The 21,379-nt window shown below is 34.6% G+C and overlaps 3 protein-coding genes across 4 annotated transcripts; 1 reads left to right on the top strand and 2 right to left on the bottom strand.

The window, feature by feature from the left end:
- LOC109710164 (probable membrane-associated 30 kDa protein, chloroplastic) lies at positions 106 to 7,137 on the bottom strand. The gene is made up of 11 exons (XM_020232632.1): positions 6,807 to 7,137; positions 5,318 to 5,427; positions 5,103 to 5,213; positions 4,033 to 4,097; positions 3,867 to 3,948; positions 2,870 to 2,944; positions 2,142 to 2,212; positions 1,967 to 2,049; positions 1,227 to 1,291; positions 1,081 to 1,155; positions 106 to 482 (listed from the first exon to the last, which is right to left on the bottom strand). Exons 1-11 carry the CDS (start codon positions 6,931 to 6,933, stop codon positions 381 to 383), a joined length of 966 nt encoding a protein of 321 aa, XP_020088221.1. The 5' UTR covers positions 6,934 to 7,137; the 3' UTR covers positions 106 to 380.
- LOC109710163 (TBC1 domain family member 22B) lies at positions 8,135 to 16,001 on the top strand. The gene is made up of 10 exons (XM_020232631.1): positions 8,135 to 8,403; positions 9,365 to 9,521; positions 9,607 to 9,790; positions 11,083 to 11,153; positions 12,043 to 12,180; positions 12,272 to 12,363; positions 13,309 to 13,580; positions 14,073 to 14,158; positions 15,083 to 15,184; positions 15,578 to 16,001. The coding sequence occupies exons 1-10, from the start codon at positions 8,267 to 8,269 to the stop codon at positions 15,737 to 15,739; spliced, it is 1,401 nt and encodes a 466-aa protein (XP_020088220.1). The 5' UTR covers positions 8,135 to 8,266; the 3' UTR covers positions 15,740 to 16,001.
- Positions 16,428 to 20,491, bottom strand: LOC109709833 (peptidyl-prolyl cis-trans isomerase FKBP16-3, chloroplastic). Of its 2 annotated transcripts, none has more exons than XM_020232171.1 (7): positions 20,337 to 20,491; positions 18,951 to 19,237; positions 18,513 to 18,596; positions 18,024 to 18,073; positions 17,493 to 17,541; positions 17,158 to 17,232; positions 16,428 to 16,734 (listed from the first exon to the last, which is right to left on the bottom strand). In XM_020232171.1, exons 1-7 carry the CDS (start codon positions 20,374 to 20,376, stop codon positions 16,621 to 16,623), a joined length of 699 nt encoding a protein of 232 aa, XP_020087760.1. In that variant the 5' UTR covers positions 20,377 to 20,491; the 3' UTR covers positions 16,428 to 16,620. The 2 variants fall into 2 exon arrangements, 1 of the variants encoding a protein (XP_020087760.1); XR_002216217.1 differs by having other exon boundaries at positions 16,716 to 16,734; positions 17,158 to 17,237.

Below are 21,379 nucleotides of genomic sequence, written 5' to 3' on the forward strand. Positions count from 1 at the left end.
GAATAGAAAATACACGATACCGTTAGACGGAACAAGTGGTTACGAAGCTAACGAGCAACAATTCAATCAAGCAAAGGAAACAAGCAACCTACATGGTAGTAACTCTTCAAAAAAAATTTAAGATTGAATTTATCATTTACGCGATAATCACATTGTATCACATTAGATTATCTCATATCATATATCACGAGAAGGAATACTTAGATAAGTAACAATATACATAGACCTTGGCAACATTAAGGCGCATCTCCTTTAATAAAATAATTAAAGGTACAAAAATTTCTCCAGTGCCACAACACGTTTTCCCCAACAAAGATGCGGTCCAACGATGGACTCCTAACCATGGTCAAGCTCTTTTGAGACTTCAGGATAGGATGAAATCAGTAGTCTTTTACTTTTCTTCGCAGCTCGTTGAGCTCGCTCTCGATTTCTACGTCTTTGAAGGAGTATGCCGCTGTTCTACCTGGAGGTAGTTCTCCTTTCTGCAGTTGATATGGCCAAAAAAGAAAAAAAAGAAAAAAAAGGTGAGAGGGATGATAACATCTTAATTCCCAGCTTATGAAATTATTTATTAGATATTAAAAAGAGGAGAGAATAAAAAGATGTTAAATGAAACAAACAAGCAATCTCCGGAAACTAGTGGTAGCGTTTAGTGATTTACTTATTATGATATAAAATTTTCTGCACATTAGAAATCGTAGCTGATAAGCTAAACAGTTTTTCAGCGGCAGAAAATAATGAACAAGGAAGAGAGTTTTCTGCAAACTTGGAATTTTCTCTACTTCCTTGGTTTCGCCACTTAACAGGTTTACAAATTCTTTTATGAACTACGATGCTCGCGGTCCACCTTGTGATAAATGGACACATTTAATAGAGTTCCCACCAGGGGCATTCTAGACCATGAAGGGTATTTTAACACTACAACTGCAAAAATGAAAAAGATGGGCCAAAGTTGCAAAGTTCCAGGGGTGGATTTTGTGATGGAAAGTGACTCGGCAGATGATATATTTGTTTAAAGGATCTTGTGTCGCAAACACCATAGAGGAATTTACTCATAATTTTCAGAGGAATAGATCGTACCAATGAGCTCCCTGACAACTCTCTCTTCATTTTCGCAAGATCATCATCCACCGATGAGCTCTCGAGCAATGCAAACTGCGAAGATAAGCAAAAATTTGAGTAGATAAACATAATAGTTTGCTACAAAAAAGAAAATAAAATGCTACCTTTCCTTCTAGATCGTCGGTGGTTAATTGATTAAGGGCTTCTGCTTGGGATTCCATCGCCATAACTGTTGAGCCAAACAGTAGTAGTAATCAACAACTCAGTTTGTGTAAATCAAATACTACATCAGATCATTTGGGACCTCGTATACATGCAAACTTCCTTTCTCTTTTTCTTTTTCCACACAAATTGACCATTTATATGTGCGTGCACATTTATGAAATTGTGAAAGCTGGTCGTGTGGTGATTCTTCATAATTAGGGATGAATACACCCAGACTAGTTATTGAAATATTATAGCATGAAACTTGTTATAAAGGTAATATAAGGTTACTTCTCCTGAGAAACAGATAAATAAAACACATGCCTACAATGAAGTACAGATATAGCGTACATTAGATTTAAATGCAGCTAAATATTATGCATTTTAATCGGGTGAAAATGCAAGGGTCCTAATTTAAGGCCCAAGATTGAATAAAATCTGGATAGGTGTTATAACGATCAAATATAAATTAAAGGTCAATCTCTGTTTCAGTCAATTCAGAGTGGGCCACAAAAAATCAAAGAGGAAAAACTCAAGACCACAAATTTTGAGAAATTCACTCTTCCGAGAGAATCAAGGAAGCATCCATGAACAAAATAGGTCTGCCTCTTTTATATAATAAGATCGTTGTTCTTCTGATACTTATTCCTATGGAAAAATTATTTTGCTATAAATTCTCCATAGAGCCAAAAGAACATACCCTTTTCCTCCATCTTCTCAAACGCTGCAAGAGCACTACTCGTATTAACGTTCCCCAGCATTTCACTCACTTTTGTTGCAGTTCTAAACGAAAATTTATACAAGTCTTCTGTAAATACCAACTTGAAAGTAAAAAGAGTAGGAAATTCAATATAAAGAAAAGAAAGAATACAGACTTCGCTGATTGAGCACGGGCTTTCAAAGTATCTTTCTTTGATTTAGCTTCCTGTATTTTGCTCTCTAAAAGCTAGAGTAAAAAAATAACCAGCAATGAAAGAGCATTAATAGTTGTTAAATATAAATATATATAAATACTGTTATCTAATAGCTTAGGCTTTTAGAATGCAATAGTTGTTTCACATGGTATCAGAGCAGGAGATCCTGAATTCGAGTCACACTAGGCTTCTAGCATTATTAATTTCCTCCCATTTAATTCAAGTCCACATCATGGGCCTTGCAAAAAGTCTCGAGCCCAGACGTGAGGGACTGAGGGGAAGTGTTAAATATAAAAATATATAAACACCGTTCTCTAATAGCTTAAGCTTTTAGAGTGCAACGGTTGTTTCACAATAGTTATAATTGTTGTCTCAAAAGCTGTTCTCATAACAATGCCAGTGATAACTTGGAAAAACTTCCTAACTATATCAACTCGGAATAGACATATCTATTATTTCATCAACTAAAAACTCATCCTCTTGTGCATTTTCTTCCAATATTCTTTTCTTTAGACTTCTAAAGTACATTCAAATAAAAGTATTAGAAATTTTGGAGGAAAAGAAAGATCTAGAAAAAGATGCCATAGGGCCATACTAACAGTTTTTGCAAAGTTCAACTTGATGGAAGGGAGTCTAATTATCAAGTGATGAAACAATAGAACAAGGAATAACTATTTGACAAAGCTTACTCGAGTATTTGATACAAGATTATCAACCACACTCTTCTGCTGATCAAGCTGAGCCTTCAAGGAGGCAGCATTGTCCTGAATCGCATGAATAAAGGAGCAATTAGAGTCTTGGCATTTAATATTAGTGTTAATTTCAGAAAATTAGTGATTGTTAGATTAATTATCTCCTAGAAACCTCTACTGACATGCTCAAAGAATATCCGACACCATCACTGATGGTAGACAAGTAACAGTATAACCAAATGCACAGTTGCCTGAGATCCTTGAAATCAACAATGTGTATTTATAGGAATAGAAAAACCACATTTATGTGCCTGATTTTTGTGTCATGAAATTATTTGAGAAATATCATAATGATATTCTTACCAGCCAAGAAATGTAAAATCTTTCTGTGAAGAAATCAGAAATATAACCTATTCTATCCAAAATGACGACAGCATTAAAAACAAAAGGCAAAGAAAAGGAAGCTTGGGAATTAGTGCAAAATGATCAGAAAATAAGAATTTACATTACTCTAGATATCTAAAAACTTTCAGCCACAATATTTCATTTTCTAAGAAATGCATGCATAGATCCATACAAACGTACTTGCATGAAATGATTGGTCTAAATACTCAAAAAAAATTTGCAACATGTTGGTGCAAGACCAAACTTTTGCCACTGGACAAAGCTATGGCACATTTTCTTAGAAGACAAAAGAATAAGAAGTGGATTATGACTAATACCAGAATCATTAGTACTTCAACTCCTAATTAATATGCCCAATACTGACAAAAAAATCTGCTTAAGCTTCTAATCATTTACTGCTATCTTCACTTACATTACAAAAGATTGTTCAGTAAGGTACCACATCATACAGTAACATAGTAGCACAAGAAATTTCAGTGCCAACAGTAACTGCTAGGAGTCATAAAAGGTGATTGTGTGACTTAAATAGTTTGTTTTCAAAACTTTAAACAAAAAAGAAAAAATCCTGCAACTTCTACAAGATACCTACAGCATAAGATTTACGCCTTTTGAGGGCTTCACGAGCAAGATCGTCATCTCCTTTCTGAAGTGCAAGTTGTGCCCTTCGATACCTGCAAAAAGGAAAATTCTTACTTTTCAAACTTTAGATATTAGATACATAACGGCTGATAGAGAGCATTTAAAGATAACATCACCACTCATCGGAAGCTTGCTGTGCAGCTTTGTATTTGTTCTCCAGCCGCTTCTGGGATGCCAATACCTTGAACACAGGGAGCCCAGATGAACAAGATTTTCTTTCATAAACGTAATAAAATAAATGTTTGAATAACAAATTTTGGTACATATTACAGTAATAGGCCATAAGAAATAGTAAAGTTAGTGGGAAAAATAACTTTAATTTTAGTTCTTTTTAACTGAAAAGTTCAAACAGCTTCTCACTTGTAAGCATCACATGAGAGCACGAGCACCTTTTTATTAAAAAAAACAACTAAAAAAATTAACAGCTTCAACAAATAATGGATAAACATATCTATGCCATGTTCTAAGAATATGGAAGTACTAAATTAGACACGCTGAGATTCAATAATTAAGGTCGCATAATGAAGAAATATTGGAGTAGTACAAATGTCCTGATCACTATAAAGGCCATATCATATGGTGCGAAATTATGTAGACATGAAATGACCCATGCTGGTTGTGCAAGCACATTTCAGTTTAGGAAAAGCATTTCTCATCATGCAAATTAAAATAAGTGTCTACTAAAGTTGAGTTATAATATGCTGACTGAAATACCGTATAGTTTGCGTTGTATACATTTCTTTTCGTTTGTGAACAATACATTTTTTCATATATCTATGGATGCCCAAAACTTAAAATCTACTTGAATTAATAAAATTTGCACCTAGTCCGAGCCAAATGTCAACTCCTGCATGATATCATAGCAATCTTTGGTGGTAAAACATTCATAGATACATCTTTAAATGCACTGAATACATCTTTAATAGATAAAAACACATCTACATGAACACATGCAAATAGAGCAGGATGAAGAGAAAAGGAGGATAGTGGTGAAATTTAGTACGACATCACATGGTCTGGCACCCATGTTAAATTGGAAGTGTCAAGGCTTCCGTAAAAATTTACACCCACCAAAAACTATTCGGGAAGAGTAAAAAAGTAGCTTAAGGCATATAAAAGGTTAGAAGGAAAAAACTTATCTTAGTCACAATCTGTGCTGATACTAAGCATTAGAAAAAAGAGATACCTGTGCAGTAGCTTGGCGCATCTTCGTCAAGTCATCATTCATCTCTAGAACTGCTTGATCCAAGATCTTTTCTGGATCTTCAAAGGTGCTTAAGAGCGCATTGGCGTAGGACTGCATAGATATATAATATAGCAATCAAAATTTTTAACTTAAAAAAATGGAAAATAGATTAGATACATGTATATGCAGTCAGGTATTGAACACCATATTCTCACCTTAACTACCCTAGCTAGTCGCTCAAATAGGTTCATCCGGGTACCAAGAGCACCGCATTTCATTCTGTTGAAATTGGATGTCTGTATTTGCACAGCTCTTAGGGAAGCAACTATAAAAGAAAAATATTGAGAAAGAGGAAAATCAGAGGCCAATGCAAAATGTTAGATCCATTTAACCCTACATATTCATTTTCTTAACCTATTCACAACTTCTATATTCACAAGAACAATTATAATGGAGTATGAAATTACAAAATCATACATGCATCTGGACATGGACAAATAGAACTAAGCACTTAACCGTGCTGTAGAACCAAGGAAATGAAGAAAACATCATGGCAAGAAAGAGAACGTTCATTAAAGGATACCCTGAAATTGAGTTTCTTTTTGCCCTTTGACCTTATTCTTCTTTTCTCCCAGTTCTATCTTCTCCTCCATTCCTCCTCTCTTCTTCTATTTTGCACAAAAGAACATCATTCTCATGAATAAGTTCTTCAACTTTATTTATCCCAATAACTATGTACGACCATCAATCCATGATCAACAACTTGCCAATTCACCACTCAGGACATCTAAGCACCCTACACACCTGACGTTACAGCAAAGGATAGCTTTAACCTCGTCACCAACAAGATTTAGTAAGCGCGAGGAAAGTGGTTTCCTTACGAAGGTCCTACAATATGATTCGTCGGTTTGCTGCATACATCATAATATGAGTTCTCTCAACTTGAAACTCTACAATTGACCAGCCTACTATAGAGCCAAACTAAGTGTACCAGCATTTGTTCACAATATTGCATCTTTCAATAGTGGAGACTTTACACTGACAATTCTAGTGTTTCAAGAGCTTGTTTTGATGAAAATCGGAAAGCTTCATCCTTCATTATTTCTAGTTAAACCAAGAAATGAAGAGGACCAAATCATTTTCATCCCAACCATTCATACATAGCTTCACGCATTCTTCAAAAATTCTTGCCATATTCTACTTAACTCTTCACTAATTTCTCATAACTTATAGCATAAATCTTCTTCTAATATCCAAACATTAAATCTTCTTCTAGTATCACCCATGCCACTTACGAGCTTGTATAGCGCCTGAATAAGGCCAAGTTTGTGATAGCCGTATCCAAACACACCCACTTACATGCCTTAGATGCCGAAAAAATTAAAAGAGCTTTGAAGCTCTGCCCTTCTGATGCTATAAAAATGCCAGCTTTAGGCAACGCACCACCAAACTGAGCCTAATACTATTAGGAGAAGCACTATAGTAACATATTATTAACCAATCCTTTCTACTGAGGAATCAAAAGCACCAAATTAGAATCCTCCTTTTCTTGCACTCGAAATCTCTCATTTCTGCTTCGAAGCTCCAAATTTTTAAACCCGCTGTTGCCAGAAGCAGAAGCAGAAGCAGGGCCGAACAGGAACCTTCAACCGCTACTAAAAAAGATTCATATGAATCAAAGAGACATTAAATCGAACACCTCACCTCCGCCATTAAAGAACGAGCTCCGAAGCGGAGGGCAAGCGACGATCCCCCTCACCGAGCGCGGCCGCGACGCGGCGAATGGCGGCGCCGCGAAGCCCAAGCTGCTTGTGGGAGCCCTCACCGCCATTGACGAGCGAAACCCCCAAATCCCAAGCTACGCCTATTACTATTGCTATTGTATCAAGGGGAGAGAGATAGCCAAGGTGGGATTTTTATCTGAATTTCTTATATATTGGGTGGGTTCGAGGGGAGAGAGTGGAGATGATACCAAATCCCCCCCAAAAGTGCGAAATTTTTAGGCGAAAACCGAAAGGGTGGTTTTGTGGTGGAGTAGAAGATACGAGGTGTGGGTTTTTTTTGCCCTTTTTTGCTTTTTTTTCCGTGAAAAAGTATGGTGCCCCTTGACTATAGGATATTTTGAAACAGAGCCCTTTATTTTAATCAAAATTTTCTCGTCTTCTAATTTTCTTTTATTTGAGTTTTTATAATTAGTTAAATTTTAAATTTTTATTGAATTTAATAACTCTTAGTTAAAAAAGTATGATTACTCCTTGATCTATAGGACATTTTGAAATAGACAGCTCAACTATTTTCATTTTAATAGAGATTTCTTGTCTTCAAATTTTTTTATTTAAGTTTTTATAATTAGTTAAAGTTTAAATTTTTATTACATTTAATAAGTCTTTGCTAATTATTGATCAGTTTAATTCTTTATAAAAAATTTAAATTAGTAAATATAATAAAATTATTACTAATTTTGATTATTTTTTTAGATTTTTTTTGACTAAATCAGTTGATTCTAAAAATTAGAAATTAAGAGAGTTTCCATAGAAAAAAAAATTGATAGTTCAAAATTTTCTATACCTGAAGAGATTTCTGTATATGTTTATTCTTTTTCTCAAACAAATGTATGATGCCAACCCTAACTATATTTTGAATGGCGATGTTCGCTATTTTTGTTTTGATTGAAACTTACTTTATTCACAGATATTTTGATTTGAATTTTTACACTTAATTAAAATTTAAATTTTTATCAAATATAATAGATTAATTAGCTATTAACCTTTAATTAATCTAATTTTATTTACTAAAACATAATTAATATTTTTAAATTTAGTAAAATTATAAATAAAGTTTGATAAGTCCTCAAATTATATACTTAAATCACTTAATTCTAAAATGTTAGAAGTTGAGGGGCTCAACAAAAAAAAAAATTAATAGTTGGGGCTTACATCAGAATTGCCTATGGTTGAGGGCGCTCTATGCATTTCTACCAAAAATCTTCACATGGCATCGTAGTTCACAATTTCGCGTAGTACATGATTGTTAACGAAAGAAAAAGGCAAAAATAAGTAAAAAAATAAAAGAAAATTATTAGGGGGGAGAGAGAGAGAGAGAGAGAGGGAGAGAGATGCTCTAACGAGGCACTCCATGGTGTTCGCCACAGGGACGTAACCCTCATGAGGAGTGGGAGGGAGGAGGAGGAGAGGAGGAAGGCGATGAGCGGCGGCGGCGGCGGCGGTGATGGCGGAAGCAGCAGCGGCGGCGGCCCCAATCTCGAGTGGAGGTTCAACCAAACCCTAAGGAACGTGCAAGGGTGAGTTCGATCCCTTTTGATCTTGTTATAACTCGTAGATCCGATCTTAGTCTAGTTTTGGTGATCTCTTTCGTGGTAGTGCTATCGATCTACTCAATCTTTGATGCTGGATCTGGGGATCCCCGATGGGCTCTTGCGGATTTGAGATTTTGTTGGCGACTAGTTGGCGAATAGTTGGCGAAATTGGGATCTTGATAGAGTGTGGTGCACTTGATCTACTGCTTCGGATTGGATAATTGGAGAATCGGATCTAGGTTTTAACTAAGATGAATAAATTGATTGTTTAGATCATATTCCGAATTGAATTGAATCTCTCCAGGTGATAATTGCTTTAAAAACATTGCCACTGTGCTGGATTTATGTGTTGTTATTGTCGCATTAGATCAAGGATCCGTAAATCTTAGTAATCCATTGAGATGTCTAGCTTGTTGGAATTTTGAACTTAGGTTGGACTTTTTTCTGTTGCCTCATTGAGTTCTTTGGATTGCAGTGTCACATGATTGAGAAAGTGAGGTCACTGATTTTGTTGCTTTGCACCTGCTTTTTAACTTCATTCTTTGGAAGTTTTGGTCCTGAGTTTGGTCCTGTTACTAATCATATGCGGCGGACATTCAGTTGTAGTTCTTTTTCGTATTTGCCTATTATTATGGTCCACTAGAAGCTCTAGTTAGTAAGCTTCAACTGCTGATATTGATAAAACATCAAGCTTTCTCAAGCTTTTTCATGATTTGAAATTTCGTTGCGTATCCTTTAGAATAATGATGGCCTTAGACACTTGGTAATTAGCTTGTTTATGAAAATTCATTAAGTTACGAGTTAAAGTATTAAACGGAATAGTTCTAAAATTTCAGTTTCTTTAAAGAAAAGATAAAACTCTTCATTAATCCTATCATTAATTTAACTGCTACTAGTTGCATTAATAACAGTTTGTAATTAGCTTTGCTTATCAAAATTTATTCAGGTTGCTTAAAGGACGCAGCTTCCCTGGCAAGGTTTTGCTGAGTCGCAGATCCGAGCCTCTGAATGAATCTACATCACCTGAACACTCTCAAAACTATGCTCGAAGCTTCAGTGAGGGTGATCATGAGCAAGATGACTATAGGGAGAGCTCATTTGAGGTAATTTTGGCGCAAAGTTGGTTCTTTCCTTCAGCTCTCTATGTAGCAAATTATATTGGTTTCGTAGTAATCTCACTTGCCACAGGGAGAAGATCAAAATTCTGGAAGTAAGACAAGCAGTTCAAGTCTAAATAAGTCAAGTATATCATCAACGAGCAGTGCGAACTCTTCCATAGATGCTCAAAGATTAGTTTCCGGGGCTAGAGCTACAGATTCTGCGAGAATTACAAAATTCACGAAGGAGCTTTCTAAACCAGCTGTTATTTTAGGTATCTAGTCATTCTAATTTATTTATTTACTTTTTTCTTTTCTGCTTCTAGAATATTATGTTCAAACCATGGTATCACTTGCTATAGCATGTGCAACTTCTATAATTGTGATAAACAGTGGTAGTTGTTTGGACACCTAAAATCTATATGATGGGCAGAAACAGTCCTTCAAAACTAGAGGAAAAAGGCTTAGTCGTGTACTTTAGCTATAATTTCTTTTTAGTTTTGAGGATTTATATAACAATAGCGTAATGAGGAGGAATTGCATTTCTTAGTCCGTGATGACTTCGCAGAGAATTATACATATAATGATGCATTCCAAAAATAAAGGTTATGCACAATCATAAGTATCTTGTTATAGGCCAATATATTGATAATGCCTAAAAGCTATCAAGAGAATACTAATTTATTGAGCGATGGATTTCTTCAAACAAGACTATAGCATATACTGTTACAGTAAATGGCTTAGCTTGAATATACCAAAACTCGGTTGGTAATGATTAAAGAAAGATCAGAAGAAGAGGATATTGTGATGAAACTTCATAGTATAGCCCAATTGCACTTTAAAAACTAGTGTTATAAACAAGAGGTATGTCTTGGAGAATTGCAGCATGCCTGTGTCTTGGAAAATGGATATTTTCTGAAAACACAAAATAAGGCACATCTTTGGCATATGCTTGGATTTTAATGGTTCTCTCAGCATAGATGGCCAGCACAAAGAAGATAAGCTTGTCATAGGCAACAACATAAAGTAAGCTATACGCTACCCATCAATTTGTATCGTACAGTTGAAGAATTAGGAATTTGAGTAATAATAGGGAGGAAGAGTAAGCTAGCATAGGTGACAACATCGTATCTGGGCAGCTTGATCCAGGAAAAAGCCAGATGGTTGACAATTTCTAGCAAGCTTTTTTTCGTAGATGGCTAAGGTCTCTCGGAGAAAACAAGAAAAGTGATGATAATTATATGGTAATGATCTTTATGTGTATGGAGAATCAAGTACCTGTGTTGATTGTATGCACTTGTCCATTGATTTCTTACTGCTTAATTTTTTTAAATTTTTCTTTTTTTTTAACAAGCATTCATGCTCATTGTTGAAGATTTCAAGCTCACTTGGGATTCCATATAGAGATATTGAATAATCATTTCATAGAAAGGCATCATCTCTTTTTTCTTTCAATTTCACTGACATAAATTGAGTGGTCATTTTATATCAATACTTCTCTGTTTCATTATGGTTTGCGTTTTTCTTAGCTAATGCAGTTATGCTATTGTTGTTCTCCATCATGTAGAGAAGTTACGCGAGCTATCTTGGAGTGGTATCCCACCTTATATGCGCCCTAACATCTGGAGGCTTCTTTTGGTAAGTGATCTCTTATACTGCTATTCTCTTTATCCAAATAAACTAAAATTGTTAATTGTCTCTGACATAGACAACAAAAAGAGTGTTTGTGTTTTCTATTTGGTTGCTATCATGATAAAACTATTCTCTGATGTAATTTTGCATTCAAATATTATGTGAAACCAAATATTAGTCGCTCACTTGTATATAAACTCTAGATAATCCCAAGTCTTAGCTCATTAGGTACATGACGATGGACATGGTAGACTTTATCTTCAGTTTTAATCTATTAGTTTTCAATCCTAAAGTTAACTTGAAATGTAACTGAAGGAATCATCTTACTCTGAACCTTCCTATTCAGATCGTTCTTCATAACTGCCTTCCATGTTATCAACTTACTTCCAAGAGCACAAGAAAACGTTTGTACTTTACTAGTAGTAGATATTTGTTCATTCATTCATTACAAATATGTATCTAAGGATGGGAATGTATTTTATATCAGTTTTAATTTAGCTAATTCTTACCGACGTAAACTCTTAAAATTAGTCTTCTTTTCAAAACTGTATGATGTCTTTAAGCATAATGTTCAATATCCAGTCTTCTAAATGTTAGAGAAATTATCTGATACTTCAGTATTGTCAATAATATTCACTTATTCAAGTAACTCCAATTGAGTCGATATGAATTTAATATTATTATTATTATATATATGCTAGCATTTGGGTGATCTCGACTTGTCTCAGTTCTTCATTCTGCTCGACATCTTCAATGTTTTATTTCGGATTAGACCTTTATTAAAATTTGTCTCACCAAGTTCAGTTTGTTTTACTATATTCTGCTGTAAAATATTCACTCTATTATTTTAAACATTGTGTTGCATAGTTGAAAATTAAATATTAGCTGACAACAGGGATATGCATCACCTAATTCAGATAGACGTGAAGGAGTTTTGTCGAGGAAAAGACTTGAGTACGTTGACTGTGTTTCTCAGTTTTATGACATTCCTGATAGTGAACGGTCGGACGATGAGATCAACATGCTTCGCCAGGTGATTAATGAAGTTCCATGAGGTTGATTTCCACTTGTACATGTATAACTACTGTGTACTCAGGTGGTAATTTTTCTTTTTCTCTCTGTAGATTGCCGTTGATTGCCCAAGGACTGTTCCTGATGTTACTTTTTTCCAGCACGCACAAATTCAGAAATCTTTGGAGCGCATTCTGTATACATGGTCAATTTCCAACCTGCGTAGCTATCGTGCTGCCTATTTGGCCTGGTTTTTGAAAACTCTTTGCTCCAATAAAAGCTGATCTGGGTGTTTGGCAAACATGAACTTCAAGCTTTGGCTGTAGCAGGAAGCTGAACCGAGCTTCTAGGTCTCAAAAAGCAGAAGCTCCAATTAGAAGCTTTTGCTTCTCTAGAGCAAAATTGGCCAGAGGATTTCAGTGAAGAAGCTGTTAGCGCTTTTCATAACACCTCTAGTCAAACTGCTCTTAAGCAGAAGCTCTAGTCCAGCTACACTGGTCCTCGGTTTTGAAAGCTTCATGCTGTAGAAGTTTGTTGACTGTCATTGTCATTCTGTAGTTATTCTTTCTTTTCCTTCTTCCTTTTTTTTTTCCCCTTTTTTGTCTATAACACATGATGACTCTCAAAATGAATATCTAATACACCATATGATCATTTCAAAAATAAAAATATTTACCGACCGTCTCTGGTGCAAGTGGCAAAGGGCTTGGTGGTTGGTACCCGAGGTTCCAAGTTCGAATTCTAGCTGATTCACATTTCCGGCTAAGTTTATTTCTAAAAAAGAAATAAACGAAGCGGGTAACATGCTACCTATCTCTCAAAAAAAAAAAAAATATTTGGATCTAATTCTTTAATTCCCCAAGTGCAATAATGTAAATGAAGAGGAAATTAATTCAGCTTCAGGACTTCTATATTTGAAAGCCATGCAGACAAGCCATATTTTCATTTGTATTTTCTATAATTTGTTAATTTTTCATCTCATAATATGACTCTTGTATATCACTACTACTGCAAACTGAAATATGTCAACCAAGAATACTATGTTTCTTCAAAAATTCAATTCTTTTTCTTGTCTTTTTTACTTTATTCCTTAACATTATTTATGAAAGATATAAATTGATACTCAAATAAAAGGTGATTTCCTTATCAGGGCTATTCGTCACCCAGCAAGTGGATATGTTCAAGGGATAAATGATCTTGTCACTCCTTTCCTAATTGTGTTCTTATCAGAACATCTAGAAGGAAACATGGAGAGTTGGTCAATATTGAACCTCTCTCCACAAATTATCTCTAATATAGAAGCAGATTGTTATTGGTGCCTCTCAAAGCTTCTTGACGGTATGCAAGACCATTATACCTTTGCTCAACCGGGAATTCAGCGCCTTGTTTTCAAACTGAAAGAGCTGGTTCGAAGGATCGATGGTACATGATTTTAATTTTATATTAGCTTTTGGTGCATACAGCATGGTTATGTTTACATACTTGCACATTTGTTAGATAATTTCATACTTGAATTATCTTTTATCTAACTATAAATTGATAAATTTTCATTGTTCAAGGCTTCTCCTAGGCTCAGCTGATCATGAAAACTCAAAAGTGAATAGTCTTAAAGGAAAGAGAGTAACATCTCAAAAAAAGTAGAATAATTTTAAATTATTTTGTCTTTCTCCGTACATATATAATTATAAATTATTTTGCCTCTCGAAGTTCCTATGTATGTTCTTTTTAGCTGCAAAGGAATAATCCTTGCAACCGAAAGATTTCTAATAAGTGAATGTTAAGTTTTTCTTTCTAGAAAGTGTCTCACATTAAGAGTTAAATCAGTTTATGCCTATATTTTTCTAGTATCTCTTTTTTGGTTATTTGAGTAATGTTGCAAATCCTTATTGATCTTTATTTTTGGGCTTATTTTAGAACCTTTATCAAGGCATATGGAGGAGCAAGGGCTTGAGTTTCTTCAGTTTGCTTTTCGTTGGTTCAATTGTCTCCTGATACGTGAGGTATAGAGATGTCTACATAGATATTCACATATATATCCCTGCAAAATTTGAATTTTCATATATGCCATTGAAAATCTTAATTCCTTACATACATACTGTTGTATTCAGAGAAATTTCCATGTAAATGAGCTATTTTCGGTACAAATCCAACTTCTTGAAATTGATGACTTATCTGTAAAAGATTAGGGCATTTTTGTAAGAAACTGCTGTTTGAAGGGATGTCTGTATAGCTCTATAGAGCTAAGCTGGTATACTATCGGTAGCACGGAGGCCTCCGTGCTACCAAGTTGTTTTCAGTGATGCGGCTTCCAAATCGACGATCGGTTCCGTTAGACTTGATCTACACTATTCAAAGTATTTGGAAACTAAATTTCATACTTTTTTCGGCATCAATTACCTATCAAAACGAGTAGTCTAAAAATTAACGACTGAAAATAAAAATTTCATAAAAAGTGATGATAAAAGACTTGAATTTAAGATCAGAGATACTGATCTTACTCTAAGTAGTGAAAAAAATTTTCTATAAAAATTTCATCAAATTTGGATTGTTTTACACCGTTAAATTCACAAAAGCATCAAATCTACCATTAAAATTATCAATTTTGAGACCTTTTGATCACTAGCCAAATAATGTCGAAAAATTATGAAATTTAGTTTCCAAATACTTTTAAATAGTGTAGATCAAGTCTAACGGAGCCGATCGTCGATTTGAAAGCCGCATCATTGAAAACAACTTAGTAGCACGGAGGCCTCCGTGCTACCGATAGTATACCAGCCTAGCTCTCTCTCTCTCTCTCTCTCTCTCTCTCTCTATATATATATATATATATGAAAATTCAGGTTTTACAGGGGTATATATACAAGTAAAATCCCCTTTGTTTGCCATTTCCTGTTTCAAGTAGCTAAATTTTAAGTCTTTTATAGATACCTTTCCACCTTGTCACGCGACTGTGGGATACTTACCTTGCGGAAGGAGATTCTTTGCCGGAGTTTCTTGTGTATATATCAGCTAGTTTTCTACTAACTGTAAGTTGCACTTTCTTATTTCAATGCATCCAAGTGTCAAACGACGTGCTGTTTTTGGTTTGAATATTTCTATCCCGGGAATTGAGGAACATTCCTAATGGGAACAATAGTTCTAATGTTATTTCTAACGTGCTTTGCTGGGACAGTGGGGCTTGGGTCTATATCACGATTCCATTGGATATTATAATTCCATCATATGCCATGGATCGAAAATAAAACTGCCCTGAGGATGTTTTCTTTACCCAATTTAAAATATCTTTGATTCACTTAAAATGAGATATTTGTCGGCCCTTGGACGACTGGGTGATTAGTTAGTATTTTCATATCAAAGTTTCCTGATCTTCCCCTACAATTACATACTTCTAAAAGAGTTTATTTATTTCATCGCTTCAGTGGTCGGATAAGCTCCAGAAGCTTGATTTCCAAGAGATGGTGATGTTCCTTCAACACCTCCCCACAAAAACCTGGTCCCACCACGAGCTCGAGATGGTCCTATCCCGAGCCTACATGTGGCACACCATGTTCAACAGCTCACCGAGTCATCTTGCCGGCTAGGCGTCCGTTATGCTTAGCAGTTTCTTTTCTGTATTCTATTAATTTACTTCTCAGGAAAGTCGTGGATTTGTCGCCTTCATATCTATGCTTGTTCCTCACAAAGAAGAAAAGCCAGGGCTGTTTCTTTCATTTTTTTGTTTCTTGGTTTGAATTCTTCATGTAACTTAAAAGTTATGACCCTTGTACATTTCCGAGCGCTTGTATCGTTGAGGATGAAAAGATGAATCAAAAGTTACAGTGAAAATGCCTTTGTTTTGTTAGCTTTATTTGCTCAACGATTTGCTTCAAGTATCGATAGATGTGTACTTAGTTGATTAATGAAGCAAATTCATTTTGGCATGCACCAAACTTCAGTTATGCTGAAAAAATTGAGGAATTTTATCTCATCTTTTCTCCTATCTGTGACTCTGAGGTTTCTTTGTTGATTGATTCAATTTATTTTCTTTTTTAATATATTAATCAATGCTACTTAGTATGGAGACATGTATTCTGCTGAATAATGTCCAAACTAATGTTCATGTGGCACTGTACTATCCTGATATTGTACCTTGGTCCCTGAACTCCTACAGATTTGCGCTTTAAGCCCTTAGTCGGAAATACACAGATCAGATATTGTCAAGGACATCATCTGAAAGCAAATGCTTGCGAAAAAAATGCGTAAATTAATGAAATGCAAAAAATGAACAGGTTTTTTTAAACTTTGTTGCGCTTCAAGGAATTCTTGGTATTCATGTGCATACAGTCACAGTTAAACTTTGCATACAAATGTTGAAACAAATGCCGAATTAATACACACAAGACATCTCTTTCCACTCGAATTCCATCAGAAAAAAAAATTGATAATAATAAATAATGAATGAACATGGAGAAGCATGAATTTACTACTCATTGTCGAGCCCCGGAATATACTCCAAGCTAACATCAAATATGACAGGGCTGTTTGGAGCTACTCTTGGCCTTCCTGGTGCTGAATTGAGGCCTTTGGGGAATGCTAGCTGCAGCAGATTACCCAAAGAAAAGAATTTTTTTTTAAAAAAGATATGTTAGAGTCAAATTCTCCGGCAAAGATGAAAATTGGCACACCAGATTGTTCACATATGCTTCCAAGATTCCTCCAATCTTTTTACAGGAAGGTAAAAAAAGAAACAAAAGTTCCTAAAAAGCATGCACAAAGAAGGAAATGAAATTAGTATCTTAATCCATCGCGCAGTTGTTTATTAAATCTTTCCACCTAATCTACTGCACATATTACCATTAATCTCATATTACGCTAGAGACATGCGGTAACGTAACGACTAGTTTGGTTTCCGGTGAAGAGATTATTATTACTGCCATTTAGAACAGCAAAAATTGACATTGTTGTTTTTTGCTCCCATACACCTTTCTATTCTTTCAAAGTGAGAAGTAAGAGCACTCACAGATCCTGGTATGTATAGCCGACGCTTTCCTCCTACTTTCATGCTCAAAATTCCTTCATCAAGCCCCTTTATCACCTTTTCTTTGGAAAAAAAATATTGAAATAAGGAGACTATAAGCCTAAACAGTATAATAAGATGGACAAGATAATAGATTAGGCTAGATGAAATGATGGATTTAGCCTAGAACATTTTGATTCAACATACCCAACATTATATAAGACACTAATTAATACGATTTCATTATTGGAGAGGTTTAAGAAAAAATGATCCCGAAAGAATATCCAGATACAACTAAAATTGGAGCTCAAGAGTTTTATGAAGATATATGGTGATACCTGACCAGAACCGACACGGAATATGTAGGGCTGGCCTTTCTCCAATGAACTGAAAGACAACATAAAATAACACTAAGAACAGCTGCGAAGCGTTGCTCAGAAATTGGTTTGAACTGTTTATAGGTAATTCCGCAAGACCTTAAACTCTGTCATTGGCTTAAACTGTAAAGAAAATGTTATAACAATTAAGTTAGATATTTTCAAAGTATTAGCAGGTGCTTTTGCGTAATTTGTAAAACTCTAAAAACCAATTGAGTTCCCTTCTCTTTTTCTTTATGTGCAAAAGTATTGCTTCATTGTACTTTTAAGTACAAGTCAGCTTTATGCAAACCAAGCAATAAGTCATCGCAACAATTCCGCAAACTAATATATAATTATGACACATAATTTAGTTAAACACCTGAAGTATTATGTAATAGCATAATTAGATAATGAGATTGACTTTCCCACACTACAAGAAACTTTTCATTTTTGTATTAATTTTTAAAAACACTACTTAGTGTATAAATAGTAGAAAGCAACAAATTTCACCTGTCAAAAATTTGGCCAGACGGTAGCATGGCAACATAATTTGCAGCAACCTAGATGACAGAAAGTGAAAGTTAGCTCATCCACAAGCAAAAAACTAAAAACCATAATAAAAGTATCAAGTTATTTACAGACGGAAGTTTGATCTGGGTCTTTGTTCCGTCACTAGAATTCCAATCATTATAACGTAGTTCCTGAATATTATATTTTGATATCCATTTCATTCTTAGAGTTTCAATTTTCACGTTCGAGCTCAGTTTCAATTTTCTTCCTAGAGTTCCAACTTTGACAGTAATCTTAATGGTTAAGCAGAATAGACTATAAGGAGTAAAATTTTATAATTGAAACAGTGAGCATAAAATTGAAATCCAAGACCCAAAACAGAGTAAAAGGTAAACAAGTAACACTTATGGTTGTCCAACATATTGAATTCAAGTTTCTTAAAACATACGAAGAAATGAAACATGTAAATCTGTGAGTGAAGCGGTGCACCTGAAAGCCTACTGGAGGACTTGGGCCTTCACCGACTTTAATATCCTTGTACTGCAATCCAGTTTCTGTAGTTACCATAGGAACCTTTATGGAAAGAAAATTAAGACCATTACCAACCCAGAACGAAATAAAAATAAGCGACATCTCGACTAAAATGCTTATAGTAGAAGATAGTACGATTTGTAAGGGAGAACTATAAAGCGTAAATGAAGTAATGAAATAAATGGACAACAATTGAAGGTTCAGCATGCTCTGAACTCATAATTTGTTCATGGTTTTCTTTGTTATGAGTAAATTATTTTATTTGATTGAAAAGAAAAGAAGATTTCTGAGCCTTTTGTGATAACTAAATTCCAGCAACTTTCATCGAAACTCGTTCTGGATGCTACTAATCATAGTTGTCAATAAGAATATTTCAGCAGAAGAGTCTCACCATACATTTTCAAGCTCTTTTTCGCAAGCATCATCGCACAACCTTGGCTTTTCCACCGGAGGCAAGCCGTCTCCGTTAGCCTTCGAATTGCTTAATCCAAAAGCAGATAGCCCCAACATCAATCCAAAAATGCTCCTCCGAGAAGCAAGATTTTCTCCATCTCCTTGGGACTTCTGTGTACTAGAAGCCTCGACTCCACGATCAAAAGAAAAGCAGTGCCCTTCAAAATTTGGGACCTTAGTAGGAAAAATCCTATGATGGATGCACCATGTTCTCTTGGTAAAGCTCATTCCTAAATACAAATGATTTCTTATAACTCGATTCGACAAATACATTGAAAGAAATATACATATATTCATTTTAGTAAAAGTAAACATCAAATATGCTCACAACTATCAAACTAGACGCGATTTGATGAATTCATTCCCAGAAAAAAGAAGAAGAAGAAGAAGAATTTGTGTATAATTGGCAAAGAAATAAAAATTAATATTTGTAATCACAAGAACACTAAAGGATGTGCAAGTACAAGAGATGAAAAGGGGAATTGATATTGCTGGAGCAATATCATTATTGCGAGAGCACATATATGTTGTTGTATCTAATCATGTTTTGAACCTTTTTTGCTTTGACAGTAGCAGATACTGTTCTGACAATATCAGTTCCCGATAAAAAAATGTAGGGACAAACAACGAAAAAGTTCAACTTATGTTGAAAAATAGATTCAAGAAATGTTAAATTATATAAAATAATCATTGTTTTGGAAAAGTTTAAGCTATCAGGGAACGGTGTTTCTAATATTTATATTCAACACTTCCTTTACGTTTGGGCTCGAGACTTTTTGATAAGCGCAAGACGTGAATTAGAATTAAATAGGAGAAAAATTAAATGAGACAAGGGGTCTTGCAAGACACGAAATTAAGACCTCTTGCTCAGATACCATGTTAAGTTATATAAAATAATCGTTGTTTTCCGAAAACTTTAGCTATCAGAGACGAGAAACGGTGTATTTAATATTTATATTCAACAAGAAAAAGGGACGAATATTCTTTTCTTTCCCCCTTTTTCGGGGCAGAGGTAAAATACTTTCAGAAACAATATAGAACAAATAGAGAAACCCAATTGCCAAAGAGCCATTCTGAGAAGAGAAACTAACAAAAGCATTTAACATTAAAAAAAAAAAGAAAAAAAAAAGAAAAAGATCTATCTTGCAAATCCTAACATGCCCACATCTCAACAAAGTGAATTTATCATTCCAATTTACAAAATGCTAACATAACCCACATAAGGATACAAGAAATGATTCAAGATTCTGAAGGAACCAACAATAAAATATGCATATATGTTACAACAAAAATGCAAAGGAAACACAGAGGTGAAGAAGAGTCAGTCACCTGAGGGGAGGAGAAGAGTGGAGAAGTAATTAGAAGCCATGGGGGCTGGGGTTGGGAGGGAGACAGTTGGAAGAGGATGAAAGTGATGGCAAAAGAGACCACTAAAAGCTGAGAAGAGAGGACTTGGTGTCTCAGCCACACATATGGATTTGGTTTGGTTTGGTTTGGTTTGGTTCAATTTGTAAGGTAAATTAAATTGGAATAAGTGTAAGTTGATTTTAGGAAAAACTTCAAAAACCCCCCTTGTGGTTTCGTAATATTTTACTTTGCCCTCCTATGGTTTAAAATGTATCAATTTGCCCTCCTGTGGTTTTGTTTTTATCTTTTCGGTAGCTTTTTCGTTAATATTTTATTAAATTATATACAAAAAACTTCAGATACCATATAGATTTATCAAATATTCACTTTAGTACCCTTTAATTTTAACTTTATCACTGATTTAAGAAAAAAATATGAAATTGATAAAAAAAAAAAGAAAAAAGAAACCACAGGGGGACAAATTGATACATTTTAAACCACAGGGGGGCAAAGTGAGAAACTACGAAACCACAGGGGGGTTTTTTGAAGTTTTTCCTTGATTTTATATTGTTAAGTTAAAATTGTGGGAGGAAGTTTAAATTAAATTTATTAAATATATTTTTCGGCTCGTTTCCTATCATCTTTTCGGGTTGTATGATAACAAAACTAATTCTAAATTCCTTCATTTTGTAAAAGTCGTTGTTTCAATTTATATATTTACATTTTAATGGGTAAAATTCTCGCATTATATTTAATTATGTGTTTCTGAGCTCGTTTTCTCTCGAAGATTTTGCTCTGGGTTGTTATTTAGAGCAGAGTCATATGTGCAGAGTCTAATTATTATCCTTCCGTCTTCGTCCTATTAAATCATTTTTTGATAATCGGATATTCAAATTTATAGTTGGCACTATAAATAGGATTTGGAGGAGCTGGAGTATCCAAAAAAAATCTTCAATTTTATTTTTTTTTTCTTAACAGATTCTCAATTATTAAATATTTTGATTCAAATTAAATTTGTAAATTAA

The sequence above is a fragment of the Ananas comosus genome, linkage group 5, assembly GCF_001540865.1.
Source record: "Ananas comosus cultivar F153 linkage group 5, ASM154086v1, whole genome shotgun sequence".
NCBI classification, from domain to species: domain Eukaryota; kingdom Viridiplantae; phylum Streptophyta; class Magnoliopsida; order Poales; family Bromeliaceae; genus Ananas; species Ananas comosus.